General features: G+C 39.5%; 1 protein-coding gene and 1 non-coding gene across 2 annotated transcripts; both read right to left on the bottom strand.

Annotated features, from left to right (window-relative positions):
• Positions 1–571: 571 nt before the first annotated feature.
• Positions 572–18,961, bottom strand: LOC116262399 (uncharacterized). The gene is given in 13 exon segments (XM_031641739.2): positions 572–2,604; positions 3,833–4,051; positions 5,315–5,540; positions 7,232–7,589; positions 10,053–10,163; positions 10,304–10,664; positions 11,203–11,344; positions 11,527–11,892; positions 11,895–12,159; positions 14,268–14,603; positions 16,234–16,651; positions 18,179–18,696; positions 18,808–18,961. Coding segments are annotated over 12 exon segments (3,432 nt in total). The 5' UTR covers positions 18,655–18,696; positions 18,808–18,961; the 3' UTR covers positions 572–2,450.
• Positions 18,849–18,951, bottom strand: LOC116263453 (U6 spliceosomal RNA). Its single transcript, XR_004174661.1, has one exon. It is a non-coding gene; the product is annotated as a U6 spliceosomal RNA (small nuclear RNA).
• Positions 18,962–20,092: the final 1,131 nt, after the last annotated feature.

Here is a 20,092-nt window from a genome sequence, read left to right as displayed (position 1 = left end):
AACACTAAACTGCCAAAGGCATTCTCCGGATATGCGCGTGTTATAATTTATAAACAATTTGGTCACAATCTCAAGTCTCATATTTATGATTTTTCTTTTACCAGATTCAATTTGCCAACAGCTGCCAAATAACAACCCACCTCTATCATTGTTTTCTTCAAACTTTAGTTAAAATATCAGCTAAGATGAAGCAGGCAAGAATGATAGCTTTTCTTATGGAAAGCTCAATACTTCTTAACTTAAAATGATCACCAGTGGAGTGCAGAAGAAACCATGTCACAATTTTATGAAGGTTCATTTTTATCAAGAACATCGGATAACAGAGCCCCTTAGTGCGCTAACTCCCATTTCTTTTTAAATTAACATAACAATTTGCTATCAGACATTTCAAACTTAATAATATTAGCAAGAACTTTAGATATAGTTCAATGTTTTATGATAAATCCTACTGCTTTTGTTTCAGAGTTTTAATGCCTGTGGAAATATAGCTCAAATCATTGGTTGGTACTTGGCAGTTAAGGGCCAACATTATACAGGTTAGGAAATTAATGTGATTTGTGAGGTGCAACAATTATAAGGAAATAATGAATAGTGTTGTAGGTAGGAGTACTATAAAATTGGAAGTACCTGAAGAGAGGAATGAAAGTGAAGTGAACGACGCCCCTCTGCGACAGAGGGAGAGAGACAGGGAGAGAGCGCGACCGCGTCTGTGAGAGTCTTCTGCCCTGTTACCGCGTGATGGGTAGAACCGCGTTCATCGGTCAGCCAGCAGACTGCCGGACTCAGCCCCCCTTCTCACCAACTTCGCTAGTTCGCGTCCGGGGCGTGTGCAGCCCTGGCCTCCACCGGGCTCCTCCAGCTCGACCGACGCTTAAAAAGGGAAGTCCACCGACGTGCTGCTGCGTGTGAGGAGGCAAGTGGTGCCCGGAACGCAGCCGCAGGTTTTGCCGACTGGCGCCATGACGGCCACTAGCCACCCCCGCTACATCCCCATGCGCGGCCAGGTCCTGAAGAACGTCCTCAGGGCCGTCCACCGCGCCCTTCTCTCCGCCTGCGCCTGCGCCTGCCGCGGCCCCCAGTCTCGAGTCCACCCCGTCCCGGCGGACCGCCACCTAGCCTTCTGACTTCTCCGCCCGGTCTTAGGTCCCTCGTTTGACCTTAAACACGATATCGGCTAATGCCTGTTTTCCTTTCTTTTTCCTTGCCTCGAGTTGAGTTTCCTTGCCTCGAGTCGAGTTGAGTTGAGTTGAGTTGAGTTCAGATAGCAGGGGATGTTGGAACTTTGCTCTACCCATGATCTTCTCGCCGCCATTAACCTGCGGCTTAGCACCAAAACAACAACCCAGAGCAAACAGCAAAACGGGAGAGAAGGAGATTAATCAGAAAGCAAATGGTGAGATTTGGGGAATTTTACGGGTTTGCTTCATGGAACCCTCCAGATGAGCGAAAAGCTAATTTCACTGCCTGGGTGAAGACCTTCGTCTCCTTTAAAATACAAGGCTGTTTTGGTGATTCGAGCTAAGCACCCCGCTATGCACTAATTATTTTTTTGCAGCGTAGAGGAGGTTGATGTCATAAGATGCCACCTACCGACTCTCGTTTCAGCTATTGCATCAACCTCTTGAGATGCTTTAAAGGACCTTTGTATGTGTTAATTTATACACACATACATAAAAGATGCTGAGCATTTATACAACAGGTTTCCTTGGATTCTCTGTATGCCTAGCTGGGCGCTTAGTGAAAAATTCTTTTAGACTTTTCGCTGTAACAAGCTGTAACTGATTTACCAAAAATTGTAGCAAACCTCGTAACAGATGAGCGGTCCCTCTCATATGGGTCGTGGGTCTGGCTCAGATGGACCGCAGCTTTCAAGAGGCCAAATGTCAAAAGAATTTTTCCGTGCCAAGGTCCCTGTCCATGACCTAGCACTGGCTTGTAGTTGATGCTTTCTCCTTTTGACAAGTGTCCGCCTTAGCTTAAAGGTTTTACTGAAATTTTTCATTGGATGGAGGGAGAGGGAAAGAATGGAATGGAAAGAAAAGCCTTTCCCGTGTTTGGATGACTAGTTAATATGAATGAAAAGAATAAAAAAAACTAAAAACTATGTTTGGATGCAAAGGAAAGAAAATGAAAGAAAAAGAAATGAAAGGAAAAAAAAAAGAAACTATTTCTTAATGTATTTTTGAATTCCTCAAAAAACGGAGAGATTGGGACGAACCTTTTCCTTCTTTCTTCTTTCCCTTCTCTTTCTTTCTTTTTTTTATCCCTTTTCCCTCCATCCAGACAGTGCAATTAAATGAGGCTCAGCAAAATTGGCAAGCTCGCCTGCATTGGATATATTATCCATGCAAGAAAATATATATGGACTACTCGTTATATTTTACAGAGCATACATCATTTCATTCTACAAGTGTACAGAGCTCAGGAGTCAGAAAAAGTGCCGTCAAGTTTCACGAGCTAATCTCATCTTGTAATAGAATCTCATAAATGTCTGTCCTCAGGTTAAGTTCTTTATCACGCATTACTTCCTGGAGGTCAGCTAGTTCCTTGGCAGTCAAGAAGGCACTTAATCTCTGGAACCCGTCCAGCCATAACTTTTTAGACCTGAAAAACCAAACCAATAAATTAAGTTAGAAACTTATTGGAGGAATTCTTCCACACAATATTTTATCACAAATTGTTCCTGGTGATAGAAAAGGTCGTTAACATAACCGCCTTCACAAAAAAACCTGACAACCGGCAAAATGCCACCATTCTGTGAACTTGGTATGGAACGCAGCAAATGGATTATCAGGAAACTAAGATTCTATCCAAATGAGAATAACCAAATGAGAATATCCAAGTAAACTACACAATCTCGGCAATTTGCAGACTGCCTTTTCCTTTGTATGCCAGACAGTATCCAAGAACATGACATGGAATGTAGAATTTCACTTCGATGATAATATTGGTGCTCCGTATCCGCCCTTATAAACATATATGCATCATATCGGCCCTTACTGAGACAACAATTACATGGGACTTCTAAGTATTAGAGGACTTGCTGCCTAAATAGGCAAAATCAGCTGATTCAGTCCGTATCCACCTTTTTTAATAAATTAATTTATCCTTACTTTGGTAAGGAATTATCTAAACAAGTCCTGATTAGGGCCAAATCGTACAGCTGGGCTCACAGCACAGGCAGATTCTCTGTACAGCTTTATAAAATAGTGAGACCTATGACGATATTATTAACACTCTCCTATTGTGATTCCAAATGTCCTCTTTTCTTTTTCTCATTTTAAATAAGATCCTACAATATTAAACCAAGATCTTGGCATTGAACACTAGTCCTTCTATAACATAAGCTATCAACTATCAAGTCCAACCCATTCAACTGTCAAGTCCACCCTTCACCACATGGATAAACCCTCAAAGGAACGGTTCCAGGATCCAGACATCAGACACACTGAACATATCAACCAAGATTTCATAAACCCACCCAAAATCCAACCAAATACACAAGAAGATCGTTGGAGCTTCCATATACAAGTTAAAAGCCGATCACACAAAACCATAAGGGCACCTAATCCAAAGCCCCAAAAAAAAATCTACCACTTAAGAACTAATACACTTTGTGCCATGGAGGATAAATATTAAACAGCAAAGATAACAAGAAGCAGCTTTGGATTCAAGAGTTTGACAATTGAGGATTTACATTTATCCTCAAGCAATTCTAACAATTTTGAGGAAGATACCTCTATGATGTAAGGAAGGAAATATGACCATCAAACATTCAAACCTCTACTACTGCTATGGCTCGTGTGTGTTAACTATGCTAGTTTGCTCTTACCATGGACATGCATGAATAGCTCGAAAGAAGACACGTTTAGCTGCAGCAGGATTACACATATGAAGTTCATATGCGAGGTAACAGCGCCAAAGCATCACTGATTTTTGCAATGCATCACTTCCCAATGCTTTCTCAAACAATCCATGAATTCTGTGCTGTGAACCTTCCTTCCCCAGCTCATTAAGAAAAGTAGAAAGCCAGGTGACAACAGAGGGTCTCCTGAGACAATGGTACATGAAAATTCAAGAACATGAAGCCAAGATAAATTCCCACATAAAATAAAAAGTAAGTACAGAACTGTGTCAATTCTTCTCTATTGCCCTTTATTGCAAAGTGCAGATGAATGGCATTTCATAGTGTGAATGCACAAGCTGTTCAGAGAATCAAAGGGGAAACTGGGAGACAGCAGAAACGAGCACAGGGAGAACAAAAATAAAGTTCATTGACATGCTCACTCTCAGAAGTCAAAAAACCAAATGCACTCATTTTAGATATCAGTTCGGCCGGAAAAGGAAGATATTTCACAATTGTAATGGTCAAAATTATCTCTACTCTAGGATCCATGATCTGTAAGACAAAATGGCATATCAAGGTACCACCAGCCCACCCTCTCTGCAACTACCTCAATGGTAAGTAATTATAAACCAAAGCAATAATACAGTTAAACCAAATATTGTAACTTTAGACTGCTCAAATGCAGCCATGCCACTTTCAGATTTGTACACCAAGGTGTACATCTGTGTGTGTGTATGAGACAGAAAGAGAGAGAGAGAGAGAGAGAGAGAGAGCACTGCTGTCCCCTAAGGTTAAAACTAGTGTAACATAAGACAGTGGTCAAATGTAACTGTACCATGTTGCCCACACAAAACATGAAGTAGAGGGGAGGGGGGGGGGGGGGGGGGGGGAAGGGGGGGGGAGAGAGAGAGAGAGAGAGTCCTTTCCCAATTCTCCTGCAAGGCATATACCAGAACCAAACACAAATGAGAAAGAATACATGGTCATCAAAGAGGACAAGACTGGAAAAGTAATTAGAGAAAAATGAACAATAGCAATGGTATTAGAGGTAGTTCATTTGACAGCCTAGGTTTCAACTAGCAAACAAGGAGGATGATGTGAAGAAAAATAAGCCACATAAGATCAATTTCCAGAGTCATCTAACACTGGCCCAAAAACAAGCATGGATTAATATATCAAGCAAGGATCCTTGCTCCTTATCTGCTGATTTTACTGGAAGATTAGAGACTTACCTGAAATTGGACAATTCACACCGATTTAACACATGATCTTGAAAAAGACAATAGAGGAAAAGGTACAAAACATTCACGTGAACATATATTCATTAATTGCTTTAATCACTACATTCCTATTGCTATAGCGTGCAGCATAGGTGTCATAAAGCAAAGTGGATAAATCAGACGATTCAGAACATCAGAAAAGGAGGGGAAAAAAATGCCCACTGGAGAAACAGAAAAGGAAGCTTACTTCTGACAATAATCATCCAGAATACGCCGAATCTTGTTAGGCACAGTATAAAGTGATCCAACCTTAAGGAAAGCTGCAAAAATTGTTGGATTGTAAGGGTACAAATGCAATCCCTGCAAAATAGTTTCCCATGACCTTGAGAGTGTTGCCTGCTTCAGATTCCTCAGCAACATAGCAATGTAATATACAAATAGAGACTCAAGCTGATGACTCTGGCTCCTCCTTTCTGGAAAGGGAAAAATAAGTTGATTAATGCACGAAATGTTGGTCAAATAACAAAAAATTCTCACTGCAGTATACAGAATCATTTCCACCTATATCCTGGTTTGAACAAATCAACAATTACCATACTAAAGCAACCACTTGACCACCACCTATGCCGCACAAGTGAAGAGTGCAGGTGCGGGTGTGGAATTTTCCAAAAAACAAAGCATGGGGTGGATGCAACAAGGGTATAGTATGAATATATATAACTGTCTACAAACAATAAAACTAAAAAACAAGAAGCTACGGTTAAATGATTCAATGAAGAGAGAGCAAATTAACACACCCAAACTCGCAACATGACTCAGATGTGGCATGCTTTCTGATGAGTCCTTGTTACTTAGACCACCACACAAAGCATGTTCTCCTTTGATGTTCGAGTGCATATATAGATGGAATGTCAGCTCCCAGGCACACCAACCCTTGACATGAGATAAACACAGTGCATTTATCCTTGCATTGCTCTTCTCATTTCATCTTCATTACATGGATACGAATGCACATTACCAACACAGTCTTTTTCTCTATGAAGCTTTTCAAACATAGTGCTTAGACGATACAGAAATAGAACCAAATTGCAGTATCCATATAACAATATCTCATCAAGGAACCAAGTCAGATAAAGATATTATATACATGATACACATATGTGTGTGTGTGTGTATTATTATAATGGTCATACATTTACACAAAACTTTTCTATCCCTAGCACAGGCAAAGGACGGTATAAGGGTTTCAACTTTCAAGTGCCATCACAAAGGAATCGATTTTTCGTGAACTTTTGCCATGATTGTTTCATTATGTGGCAAAACAGTAGATAGTCAAATGCATGTTAAACTTATTTAGGGCCTACGATACATGAAGTCATGAACAGATAAATTGGCTCATCGTGCACTTTTCTAGCTAAAAGAGTAAAGGATTTACTTCTGATTTTTTAGGGTTATCTAAGCAAAATCTGGTCTCTTGTCGGAAGACTATCAAGGATGGAAGATTATAATAAGTGCAAACCTCAGCCTGATTCCTCTTGAGCAATAGTTAAAATTGGTACTGAAAGTCCAAAATTGCATGAGATCCTAAGCCAATTCAGCCGATTCAACTGATCCAGAACCAAGTCCTCTAGAACTTGGCTGCATTTGGGTCAGCAGTCAGCACTCCATTTGTGACCTATGCCCTTGGTGATTCGGGTGACTCGAACGATCCCCAACTCAGTTTCCGGGTTTGCCAACTATGCTTTCTCTCCTTCTCTCTCTCTCTCACTCTCTCTCTCTCATAGATTGCACCCAAACTCACATTCTGCACCAATGTCCTATATATCAAAATTAATGCCCATAAGCCAAAGTATCCCATAGAATCTGCTTGTTAGGGAACAAAGCTCTGTCACCACCTGGCTATGGACCTTCGAGTTGGAAGCCAAAAGTCAATCTCACAGTGCATGTCTCATGAGCATATGTGGCAGCAATCTGCTAACACCGAATTAGCCAATCACACAAAGAAAGAGCAGTTCAAATGCCTAGTTATGATTATATTTTCTTATCTCATTCTAATCACAAAACCAGAAAAGTAAGACATTTGAGAAAATCAAACAAAGGAAATGCAGGACCACCAAGTATCAAACAAAAAAAAATTAGAATGATGTCATTAGATTTAAATCACCTGGAAGGACCATAGAAAATGCATCCTCAAATACTCCTCTGGCAGATGACCACCCTGCAGTCAGCTCTTCAAATAGGGCTGCTGAGGATACAAGAGCAACAGAGTGATCTCTAACATCTCCACGGGCCCAGGAGGACCTCAAGGCTCTTATTTTATCTTTAAATCCTTGGTGTGCTCTCAGCAACTGTGTACTTGGAACCTCACATTTGAATGGAGAGTACTTTGCACCAGTGCCCAAGCAGGTCAGAATGTGCACTGCACGTTCCAAACAAGGACTAGAGGTGCTTACAGAAGTAAGGTTGCCAAGCTCCATTTCAGCATACCACAAGTACAGAAAGGTTGCATTCACCTGAAGATCCTATATTGACAAATTTTCATGGAAATCAGTGACAAAACATGAGCTTGAACCAATGGAGATCACATATGCAGCCAAACCCCCATTAACATACCATTTTAAGAAAGAAACCAAAAGCATCTTATTTTCACATTTAACACTTTTACCAGCAATATAAAGTTCCAGACACTTGATGTAAATAGGCACCAAGAGGAAGATAAGGTTCCTGGAATTCATGCCGCTACTATAGTAGAAAGTTAGAAAACAAATCAGCAGTCTACATGTCCAGTCAAAGAAATAGTAGGGAAATATTCACAGCAGTCCCATCCCTCCCCCCACCCTCGTTCCAAAAAAAGGTCTACCCATGTCTTAACTCTTAACTCATTCAGCAAACCTACTTTTAGTTATTTCTTCTCGCTGGATGCAAAAAGACACAGTTGTTTGCATGAAGATGAATAGAAGAGCGCTCTTAGAAAATAAACTCTATATTTTTCTACATAATATTTTGAAAAGAAATATTGATTGCATACATTGCTACAAAGTTCTTTGAGGATCCCAGAATTTGTCACCCGTTATGAAATTGTTTGAGATTTTTAGATTGCATTATGACAATCTGATACAATAAAAACATCAATGCAGAAACTAACGATCCTCTTTTAAAAATATTCCTTGTTCGAGTCTTAAAGGGTCAGTGAATCGGGTCGGGTTGGGCATGTCGATGGGGACTCAAAGTCCATAAGCCCTCCCTTAAATGTGTGCGATTAGGATTGAAACCCCTAGACTTAAATCTCTTTTCCTTAATGCAAGTACCTTGCAGCTGGAGGTTGGCCCCTCGAAGTGGAAATTCCTTCTCCGCCTTGAATTTGACTCAAATTTTTTCTCTAGCTCAGGGGCTCAAAACCCTGGACTAAAATCTGGTATGAGAGCAAGGCAATGCTGGGAAGACGGGATGTCAGAAAGGGTCACTATAGGGGAGGTGATGATGGCATGTCAGAAGCTTATGCTCGAATGCCCCACATGTCAGTGCAACAAATATGAGGCTATTCAGCCTCCTGGCTTGTTGCAGCCATTACCCATACCCACCAGAGTTTGGGAGGACATTTCCCTAGATTTTGTGGAAGGCCTTTTAGAATCGTAAGGGAATCAATGGTGCTAGTAGTTGTTGATTGATTGTTGAAATACGCACACTTTATCTCATTATGGCATCCATATACAACTAAGACTGTGGTTGAAGTTTTTCGCACCCATGTAGGTAAGTTAATGGAGTGCCAAGGGCTGTGGTGAGTGATCAGGACACCATTTTCTTAAGTTCCTTCTGGCAGGAGTATTTTAAGTTGCAAGGAACCAAACTTTGCTTGAACTCTTCCTACCACCCACAGTCTGATGGGCAAACGGAAGTAATCAACCAGAGTTTGAAAAACATATTTGGCTGTTTTGCAAGGGAACGACCACATAATTGGGGTTTTTGTGACGCCTCCACCAAGGATTGGACGCCGTACAGCCAACAGTGCAAAAGTTGATGTAGTAAATTGGCAGCTATGCAGCCGAGATGAGATTCTTTGAGCGTTGAAGGAGAATCAAGTGAAGGCTCAGAATCGAATGAAGCAGTATTATAACAGAAATAGGCAAGAATGACTCCTTCACATTGGAGAATTGGTGAAGGTGAAGGAGTTACCAGCTCTAAGAGGGGGCCGTCACCATCGCAGAAACAAGCTATCTCCTTGCTACCATGGGCTTTTCAAAAGAACTAAAAAGATCAGCTCAGTAATGTACCAAGTAGACTTATCGAGCAGCTGGGGGTGCACCCTATATTTCACGTATCAAGGCTCAAGGCCACCCAAGGTACAAAGAACATAACTCCATATCCAATGCAGGACACCCCAATGAACCCACAAGAACTGTATCCCTTCAAGGTGATAGACAAAGGGGTTAGAAAAGATGGCAAGCTCGAAACAGAATGGCCGGTGGAATGGGCAAGCAAGCAAGTGGAAGCACCTACTTGGGAGAATGCTGCAGATCTACAACAACATTTCCCTAGGTTCTCACCTTGAGGACAAGATGGAACTTAGGAGGGAGGAGTTGATACAATAAAACAGTTAATGTAGATACAAAAGATCCTCTTTTTAAAATTTTCCATGTTCGAGTCTTAAAGAGTCAAAGAGTCGGGTCGGATAGGGCATGTCAATGGGGACCCACAGTCCATAAGCCCTCCCTAAAAGTCTGTAACTAGAGTTGACAACCCTAGACTTAATCTCTTTTCATTAATGCAAGTCTCTTGCGGCCGGAGGTTATCCTCCCTCGAAGTGGAAATTCCTTCTCTGCCTTGAATTTCACTTTGATTTCTCTCTAGCTCAGGGGTCTCAGAAGTCAGAACCCTAGACTAACACAATCTCCAGTGAAACCATCATGTCTAATGGAGGATTACAACCTAAAAATACAACAAGGGCTCAGCAAGGAACAATACACATAAAACAAATTAGTACTCACCAATGGAAGTCCATCAATAGAAGAAAGTGCCATATCAAACACCTTTCTTGCAATATCGTTACATCCAAAAGCAGCCTCACATCGTGCATAAACTCCACACAGCAATAAATCCTATAACGACACCCCAAAAAAATAAGCCTTGTTCAGATAAGAGATAGCCAAATATCTTTTAACTGTTGACACGTGCCAATCAACTATATGAAAAAACTGAAAGAATCACAAAATCCTAGAAGGGTGAGTGACAAGGATACCTGGCGATCATTCTTCAATAGAGATTTTGCTAAACCACGACAAGGTGTTATTACATTAACTGACGGAGTTGTTCTTGTTTCAAATAGCACATTGGATTTTAAAGCTACTTCTTCCAAGATATGATTACGAGGAAACATTTTCAGGAGAAGCAACATTGCATTCTGAAGAAATTTCATAACACCAGATCTTTTACTTGCATCTTTTGTGCTGTCAAAAAGGCACTCCAAATATAAATTACTGCAGTTTCCCTTGTTATGATCCATGAGGTCGTGGACATCCCACAATTCCTTCAGAGTAGATTTAGGAAGCATTTCGAAGCTGCGAATTTTTTCCATCCAAGTAGGACTATTAGTAGAAGTCCTGTAAGAACAGCAACTTGCAAGTTAATAGTAGACCGACAATTTCCAAAATTGGCTACTAATAGTCAACAAGTACAGGTACATAATAATATGTCCACCAAGAGGAACGGATGCCAAGATAATAGTAAACCAAAGCATTCATCTGCAATTCAAAAAATGTATCACACTACAATCTAAGTGTAGAAATCTGAAGATATACAATAAAGCATTATAGAGAAAGAAAGCCCTCAAGTAGCCAAAAAAATATTAGATATTAAATTTAACTAAATATTTTGAACTTGTTTCCATACCTAAGTTAAATTTTCTTCAAGCAGAAGCTCTTCTTGAGTTCTTATTTATGTGATCAAGATATACTTCATTAAGTAGTTAAAATATCATGTCTAACAAGCTATAGAAAAGCATGGCAAACAACAAATAATATCACTGATACTTACAATGCAGGATAAAATGTAAATATTTTAAAACACCAATTGAACATAGATTGCAAAACATTCAAACTTTAGTAACACACGACAAAGAATAACGCAGATGGCACTAACCAAAGTGCAATTGGTCCATCAAAGAAATCAACGAGCCGAAATATTAAACTTAGACGAGCATCATCAGAAACCAGAGAGAAAAGATATTCCCCAACATCTTCAAATGCAATGACCCTTGAAAGTTGTTCTTCACCATTCGTTTCTGCAGTGAAATAAAACCCACTAAGAGTTGGAGACCATCTAACCTGAACTAAAGGCCAAACTTCAAGAGACACTTGTACTTGCACAGAAGATGCAATCTCTGAATTCTGAATTAAAAATAACTAAATAGGACAAGTGATGGAAAGTAAATTTCAGTGAGAATTTTAGAGTGCAAGTATTCACCCGCATTTTCACGTAAAGGCATCCATTGCTCAGCATCTCGCAAAGCCTCCTCCTCTGACCATTTTTTCCAGATAGTGACATCTGTGACATCTGTGTCTGCTTCAGTTTTAATGTCTATACCAACTTTTTCCAGCAATGCTGATAGATCTTCTTCATCTTGTGGCACATCATCTGAATCAGGATCCTGAACAGCATCATTATCATCATCTGGTGCATTTTCAAGCACCTCATGTGGGCTTTCACTAATCTCTGATTTCTTCATTTTTGGTTCTGACCAGCCAGTCCATCCACCTTGTTCAGATTCCTGAATGGATTCTTCCAACATTGCCGCTTTCTGCCTGTTCTCCTCCTCCTTCTCCACCCATTCCCCCATCCAACTGCCCCATCTTCGCCTAGCCTTGCACCATCACCATTCCAAAAGTGCTCAAACAGTCGCAGCTTAGTCTGCTCACTCAGAAGCAGAGAAGGACAAAATAAACTGTAATCTACTTCAGCTTGAAATAATCCTGTTGCCAACTCTTGATGGCCAGTTTGCCACTCAAATCGACATAGATTCACAAATATGTCAACAAGCCCTTGCTCAATTTGAACAAGTTCAGTAACACTGTTGGGAACCTTACCAACTTGATGGGCCTAGAAGAGTGAAAGAGAGAAACAATCAGGGCAAGAGAATTCCACAAAGGGGAAAAAGGAAATTTTGCAACATCAAGATGGGCATCAACATTCTGATACAGCCATTTCTCAGACACAATCTTCCAATAAGGTGGCATTGTGGCAAAAATTAGTGAAACCAAACTTGTAACAGAAAGAAAGCAACCAAGGATAGTAAAACCCCGCAACTGTCTCACTAGTTTATGAATCAAGCAGGTTATATTTTGTTAATGCATCCTCCATGTAGTCAAAATCGCTAGTTTGTGGTTAGACAGCGAATCACTAGTTTCGTAAACACATTATATGTAACATTGAATGATAGATAAACACAAACAGAACATAAAATTTAACGAACTTGGATGAATAAAATTTAACATATATGACCAATATATATATGCATTTAGCTAGTGGGAACAAACACATTAAAAGTACTATATATATATATAGACACACACATGAAAGAGTAGTGACAAAAAATATACATAAATCGCATAAAGCAAATAATCCACCAATCACGCACACACACATAGACACAGAGAATTACAAGTAAACAAAAACTTATAAAAAAAGGAAATAATAATCACTTCGAGACACATATATCTATATGTATTGTACATATAAACATTAATTCAGTAATCAGCTATTCACAAAATCCTAACATTTGAATATACCACACATCTATGTTGCCTTGACATTCCTATAGGGGCCAAGATGTCAATATCCAACCTTGTTTGGAGACCAATGCCTACACTGACACTCCATGGCATTTAATTTGAAAACACACAAGCTGTCAAAAGTACACTTAGGCATGCCTATGCTCACCTATTCACCTTAAGCCTCGCTTGATGTGCATGCTAGCCCTTCCTACGTAACCTGTCACTTGAAAATGTCTAAAGACTCTAAACCATTGTTCGGGCAAATAGGCTTGCCTAACCATTCAATACCTTAGGCTTTTTTTCTTCAATGCCCTAAGATTGTTTTTTCTGTTTCTTCCTTCTGCTGCATGAGGCAAGTTTTTTACTTCTTTTACTCCTCCTTTTGTGTTCTGAAGTTATTTTCCTTTTCCTTGTTCCTTTTCTTCTTCTCTTGTTTTTATGAAAATTTTCTTTTCCTCATTCTTGTTAAGGAATGTTCATGTTATTTATAGCCATGCTCAAGTGTCTACTTCTGAAGACTGGCTATGCTCAACCAATCTGTACTTGTGTGTGTGTCTCCAGTTTTCCAAGATCAATGTTTCTGACTGTTCGTAATTTGGTACCAAATGTCCAGTACTTATATCAGTGTCCAAAAAACATAGTTTAACATCATGTACATAGACTTTGCCTAACATCATGCGTATAAACTTTATGCGCCATTTTGCATACTAAGAGAACCATAGAAGGAATAAAAACTATCATGCAACTACCGAACAATATCACAGCCCACACACACCACTCGCAAGCCTTTTTTTTCCTGCAAACCACACATGCATCGCACACTCATATGTCACATGCACGCATGAGCCCTGCATGCCCCCACATGCATATGCATATCCACATGTCTGTGATTGCATGTGTGTTTGCACAAGCTAAACAGGAGGATACTTGCAGGTTAAAAGAGACAAGTAGACAACAGGACAAATAGCCAGATGTTTACTCCTTAGGAACTTCGCATGTGCAATTTTCTGAACAGAACCAAGCAAAATGAGTAAAGACTCTAAAAATAAAAATTAGAGAAAAGCTAAAACTCAAAACTAATATGGAACCAGCATGACAAAATTATGAATCTATAACACCTTTCCAAAAAAATTTGCTGTTCATTTGTCTGAATTTCTTATAAAACACTATACCAAGGTAAATAGTTTGTCTGAACTAGAGAATGTTGCAATTAACACCTCCTTCTTGACCTAGCATCAACTTCAAGGGACATGGCTCACCACCAACACTTACCAGACAAAGCAAAGCCTGACTTTACCAGCTACAGAGATTAGCCTGACTTTACCAGCTACAGAGATTATATTTCAAAAATAGACATCACTAAACAAACAAGAGAAGTGCAGACGCAGTAATTCATAACCGCCATTTAGTTCCTACTAGACGTTAAATAGTAACCTGCCTACACAGCTTCATAGATGTAGCAGATAGAGCCCGGATAGCATGAGCATACATTTTCCTCATCTCAGAAGTTTTAAATCTTGAAAATTCACTTTGACAGGAACACAGAAACTCTTTCCACAGCTTGCAGCTACCTGGATGCTGCATAAGTATTTTTTCCCATCGTTCAACAAGGACTGAACCACCATCGCGACTTCCATAGGCCTTCATGAGATAAAGTAATAGTTCTTCATTATCTGGATTCAGCTGTGCCGCTTTTTCGAGAATACTAATTTTCTTTTCAAGTGCTTGGATGCGAGCCCCTTTTGTTGATTGCATATTAGCAATCTTGTCCTAAATAGCAATAAAAAATAATATCAGCAGACAGAGAGAAATAACAAGACCAAAGAAGGTAAGGAACCCAACTCATGTTTGCCCTGATCACAAATCAATCAAACAACCACAACTGAGAAACTTGAAACATTAATTGTTATTCTCTCCACAACATTAATTGTTATTCAGTGTTTAGAGGTTAACAAGAATAATGGGAACCTTGTGTGGAGCATCCTCAAGTACGATAACTAACCCCCGGAACTTCAACACATTTCACTGATCTTGAGAATCAGATGTAATATAGCTGACACTGGTTTGAAATCACAGGAGAGAAGATCAGCAACCAGAAGGTGGTCAATCACTGCAGTTACCTTGCCACTTCTAGAGGGCCAAGTTTCAGACCTGACAAGACATCAGGACCTACATTGACATTTCATTTACCAAATATACAGATAACCTAGAAAAATGGACACTTGATGCCATGTAGACATCTTAACAGATTTCAATGCCATTGCCACAAATACCAGTTTTGAGTTTATATTAGAAAGGTTTTCCTCGGGTATTGAATGGGAAGTTTTTTTGGGGGGATATCACAGGAATTTAAAAATTTTCAAAATAGAAAAAAAATAATGAAATTTTTGAGTTCTCTACTATAATACTATTTCCTCACAAAAACATTGAACAACAACCAAAATAGCTATTAAAACATTAAAAGAAACACCAATAAATTTAGAAAAACATTAGAAGAAATTGGAAAATAAAATGATATTTAATTTTTTTCCAAAACATAACGATTTTATCATTTTTAGTGTTTCTTTATTTTCCAGCTTTTCACATTTTTTTGTAAAGATCAGTGATATATGTGATAAGTCATAAGTGTTTGATACATATTACACTTAAACCTATTTCCTTTGATTTCGCACTTGAAGACACTCAAGAGTTAAGCCAAGTGATATAACCCTCTCTCTCTCTCTCTCTCTCTCTCTCTCTCTCTCTCTACACGTTCATTCTAGTTGTATTTTCTCTTTTTTCAGATTTTCCCTTTTTTTTCCTAATTCAACCCTACAGATAAAAAATTTTGCTGAAAATATATCAAATTTTACGCTTTCAATAAAGCCTGGTTTTTTGGTCAGAAACACAAATAAATAGCTGACCTACAAGCTTTTGATCATGTCAGCCTGGTGATCACAAACGTATCATAGATAAGTTTCATTAGAGTTGGAAAATAGGAAAGCCCCAATCCAAGATAAGAACTGCACTTCCTTTTCATACGCCAAACAGAACACCTCAATGTTGCCTTTGGCTTCGCTAAGCCATCTGAATCTTGAATTTCATCAGTTGATTCAGAGCGATTTATCAACTACACCTTCCCAAGCCAAATCATGCAAAGTCAGTGGTCTTTCAAATTTGAAACCTATTACAAGATCGGATGGAATTTGCAAACTGAAGGCAAAAAAAATTTAAACCAACACATCACTGCTCACATTGTCTACCGGCTTTATATTTATGCTGTATATCATTAAGGGGAGGAAGTAACAGCCAAATAAACACCTCTTCACTTGAAGAGAAGTAATGCCTGAAACACCTGAGTATTGCAATTGAGAACTACACCAGATTAAATATGTCAAGAAATCAACAAAAGGAAATTTACCTGGTACTCTGCAAAAGCTATCCATGCCTTCTCATCATGTGGGAAATCCCTAGTCAGTTTGTTGAATTCCTTTGTTTTACGTATCACCTGATCCTCCCAGGATTCCTGGACTTCTGGGCCCAATTTCATTCCAATGATACTTGTATCACTAGTTGACACATCAGTCAGAGGGATGAACTCCTCAGGATTTATGTAGGATCTCTTTTGCCGCAAAAAAAGTATGTGTTTCAATTGTTTATGTCTTTCCAAGGCAGCATATTTTATAGAATAATAACGTCCTTCAAATTTTGCCTTGTTGTCCATGCCATTAGCATCTCCTTCTGAGTACAATGATAAATCCCATCTAAAAGACTTTGAAGGTACAACACGATCAGACCAATTTAAGAGTTCATGACGCCTGAACCGTGCAATATCCATTCTGCATTTGTATCAAGAGTTAGATCTGAGCACCATCCAATTTCTATGAGTTTATCAACACGTGGTGTTAGCATCCAGCAAAAACATATGACCAAAAGCAGGTAAAGCCAGAAGAGAAAAAAAGAAATGAGGCATAAAAGAAAAAGATCCAACAACTAAAACAGCAATACTCGATCAGGCAATCACAAAGCATGACTGATTTAATATACATACACAGACACATATTAGTGACTATGGTTGGAGTTGGATTATGTTATAAAAAAATCACTATATTATTAATATATTATTAGTAGTTAATGTGCCAAATTTTGGCAACAAAATGTATCTTTCTAGGGGATAGCACATATTCTTCAATTTTAAGAATTTAATGGCTCTAATGCCCATGTGTTAGGTGATCAGCAACATAGAGATATATGCAATTTTTACCAGTGTATATGGTCTCTTCTCCTTTAGTTTTCCTTTGCTTGCATACGATCTTTTAACTAGCTATTATTTTGTTTCTCCTTTTATTCATTTTTTTCTTCTTATTTAATTCATAATAAGCTCTCATTTTGTTTATACCCCAATAATAAGTCATCCCATCATCGCACGTTTTAGACTTGATGAAATTTTAAAAATGTCACACATTGCATTTCTTCTTCCCGTATCACACCCCACTTGCACTTCCTAGCCTGGCATCTCCAGTTGATACTTTAAATGAGTCCTCACTTGTGGAAAGACATCATATCCATTTCAAAAGTTTTAGTGTGATGCCTTACATCAACATTCTAATTGCAAGTCACTCGGACAAATTTTTACAAAGAAGTGAAGCTAATTAGTAATTGTCACATCAGTTTTATCAGAATGAATACTCCTACTATAACAATGTTTAACATTCTTAGTTTCCAATACTTCAATCCAGAATATCATTCAATGGTATGGACAGAGATAAGTGCCCTGGACTTGTAAAACTTTTCTATATCCAGTTTACGGATGCTTTATCGACGACAGGACAAGCTCTTCCCATGTCGGATGAAATTAGAATTTATTTGTAAATGTCTTACCAGTAAAAGGATAATATTTTGGAAATTAAACGAAATTACAAGAAGTTTAGGTTCTACATAAGAGCCACCTAGTCTTAAACTAATAACTCAATTTCCCAGAATTCAGCACGGTACGGCTCATCAATTGAAGCAAACCACAGAAATTTTCTCGACAACTTATCTATGAATTCACAAGCACAAGCATCTAAAAAGCCCCCAAATCATTTTAATTCTACTAAACAAATTGATAGGAACAGCCATGAAGAGCGGCAAATAGTTGAGCCTGAAGGATCACAAGCAGTTCAACATCCATGCCTATTACAAGCAAAATTTAGGGATCTAAAAAGCACGAACTGTGTGACCGTCACGGTAATGCAACAGATAACAAAACTACAACCGCGCTTAGGTGCTGTCGACATTGCCAAATCGGACGCAGCAAATGGAGAGAGTATACGTTCAAAAGAGATTGATTCCAGAAGGAAACAAAAGAGAACTCAAATCTTTACCTATAAAGGCATCCGAAAGCGAGATTGTCTCGGTCGCCACGGACATCGAAGTAATAATCCTTGTCCTGCTTCCCGCCCAAACCCGCCCACGCCTGAACCTTGGATTTCCTTGTTACATCTTTAACCCCTTCATGCGATCTTCTGCGTTTCTTGCCCTTCTTCCTCCTCCGCCTCTCCCTATACTCGGCTTCAGACGAGGACGGAGACTCCAAGATATCATAGGAAGGACGCTCGCGAACCTCGACACGCTTCTCCTCGTCGCTTCCTGGCCCTGGCTCGTAAGCGACGGCGCCGACGGAGTCATGTATCTTGGAAACGTCAAAAGAGAAGCTCGGGTTGTAGAGCCACTGAGGCTTGCTATCACCCGAGGACGATCGATCGCCGGAGACGGGGAAGACAGAAGCAAGCGGGAACAACGACGTCGTCCCCTCGCCTTCCACCTTCCCTTCTGCTTCTTCATCTCCTTCGCGCCCCATCCCCTTTCATTCCCAAAGGCGGCAAAACGTAGCTTATGAAAGCTGAAATCCAAAATCGGAAAAAGCGCAAAACAATAGACGATTTCATCACAGAATCCAAAAAAAAAAAGAGCGCGAGAGATGAAAAAGAAATTGGGCAAAACAACAGACGACCTTCATCACAGAATCCAGGAAGACAACCGCGAGAAAGGAAAAAAAATTTGGACCATTTCTCGATTTGTGCGTGTCATCCTTGCGCAGGGGCCATGCTAATCTTCTCTGTATCGTTCCAATTTTATCGGATGTCTCCGAAGAGACAATCGTTCGATGAGCAGGCATTTTTTTAAGGCGTCATATTTTTTCCTCGATTTTCGATACAGGACTAACGTTCTCGGAGGCACCGCCTACACAATACGGATACAGTTGAGTCGGACCTAAGGTATGCCGAACTCGACGTCCTCTATTTGGCGCAATCAATTGGAGCCCAGGTGACAGTACACCGGACTCATGGAACTTAATGGTTCCCACGAGGCAACCACTCTACATCACGACCTCAACTGATCCAAATACACATATTTATGCCACATGGATACAACTAAAGGGACAGATTACTACGTTAAATTTGATTGCATGGTTTGGCGGATTCGGGTATGCTCGGTATGTATTTAATCCAACAGATAAACATGCCATGAACTATGACATACGGTAATGAGTGGAATTATTCTTTTATCAAATCTTATATGTTGGACTCTTTCCAAGGCATTCTTGAACATGGGATATCACACAAGATCTACATATCCCATTATTGTGAGCTTGATCCTCTTTGACTGATGTATATTCAGGAGATGCCTGATAGGTTGCTGTTTTCATATTCAGTCTTTTCTTACTTTTCTTGGTCATTCTTTTCATGCCCCCTATCGCCTCTCACCCACTTTGTTATGTCATTCGTGTTGATGCATGTCACGTTATACGAAAACATTAGTTTAGAGTTTTAAAAAAATCGAATACATTGAATCGTTTCATGTCAAACCCAAGTATTTTCTAATACCTTTTTGTAACAACACCATGACGTATTCTCTCCCAACAATTAAACAAGTCGAGCCCATGAGGCCAGAGCTTGACCTTCCTAACCGAAAGAAATCACTTTGAGCCTCTATCTTGACTCACCACACCAAAGCAATGTTCCTAACCGAAAGAAATCACGTTGAGCCTCTATCTTGACTCACCACACCAAAGCAATGTATAGCCAACGTCTGATCATTCAGAATAAAGTGTAAAAATGATTTTGAGGATGAAGTTGCAACATTCACTCCATGCAATACAAGCTCGTGGGAATATTAGTGCTCTCAACATCACAAGGCATCGAGAAAACCACAACCACAGTCCCCCAGTTCCCACACACCATTAAAACCCTGCTTCCAAATGGGGTCTTAGTTGCCTTGATCACCTATTGAGGCTG

Source organism: Nymphaea colorata, chromosome 10 (assembly GCF_008831285.2).
Source record: "Nymphaea colorata isolate Beijing-Zhang1983 chromosome 10, ASM883128v2, whole genome shotgun sequence".
NCBI classification, from domain to species: domain Eukaryota; kingdom Viridiplantae; phylum Streptophyta; class Magnoliopsida; order Nymphaeales; family Nymphaeaceae; genus Nymphaea; species Nymphaea colorata.
Note: the sequence above shows the minus strand (reverse complement) of the source record. Positions and strands in the feature narration are given on the sequence as shown.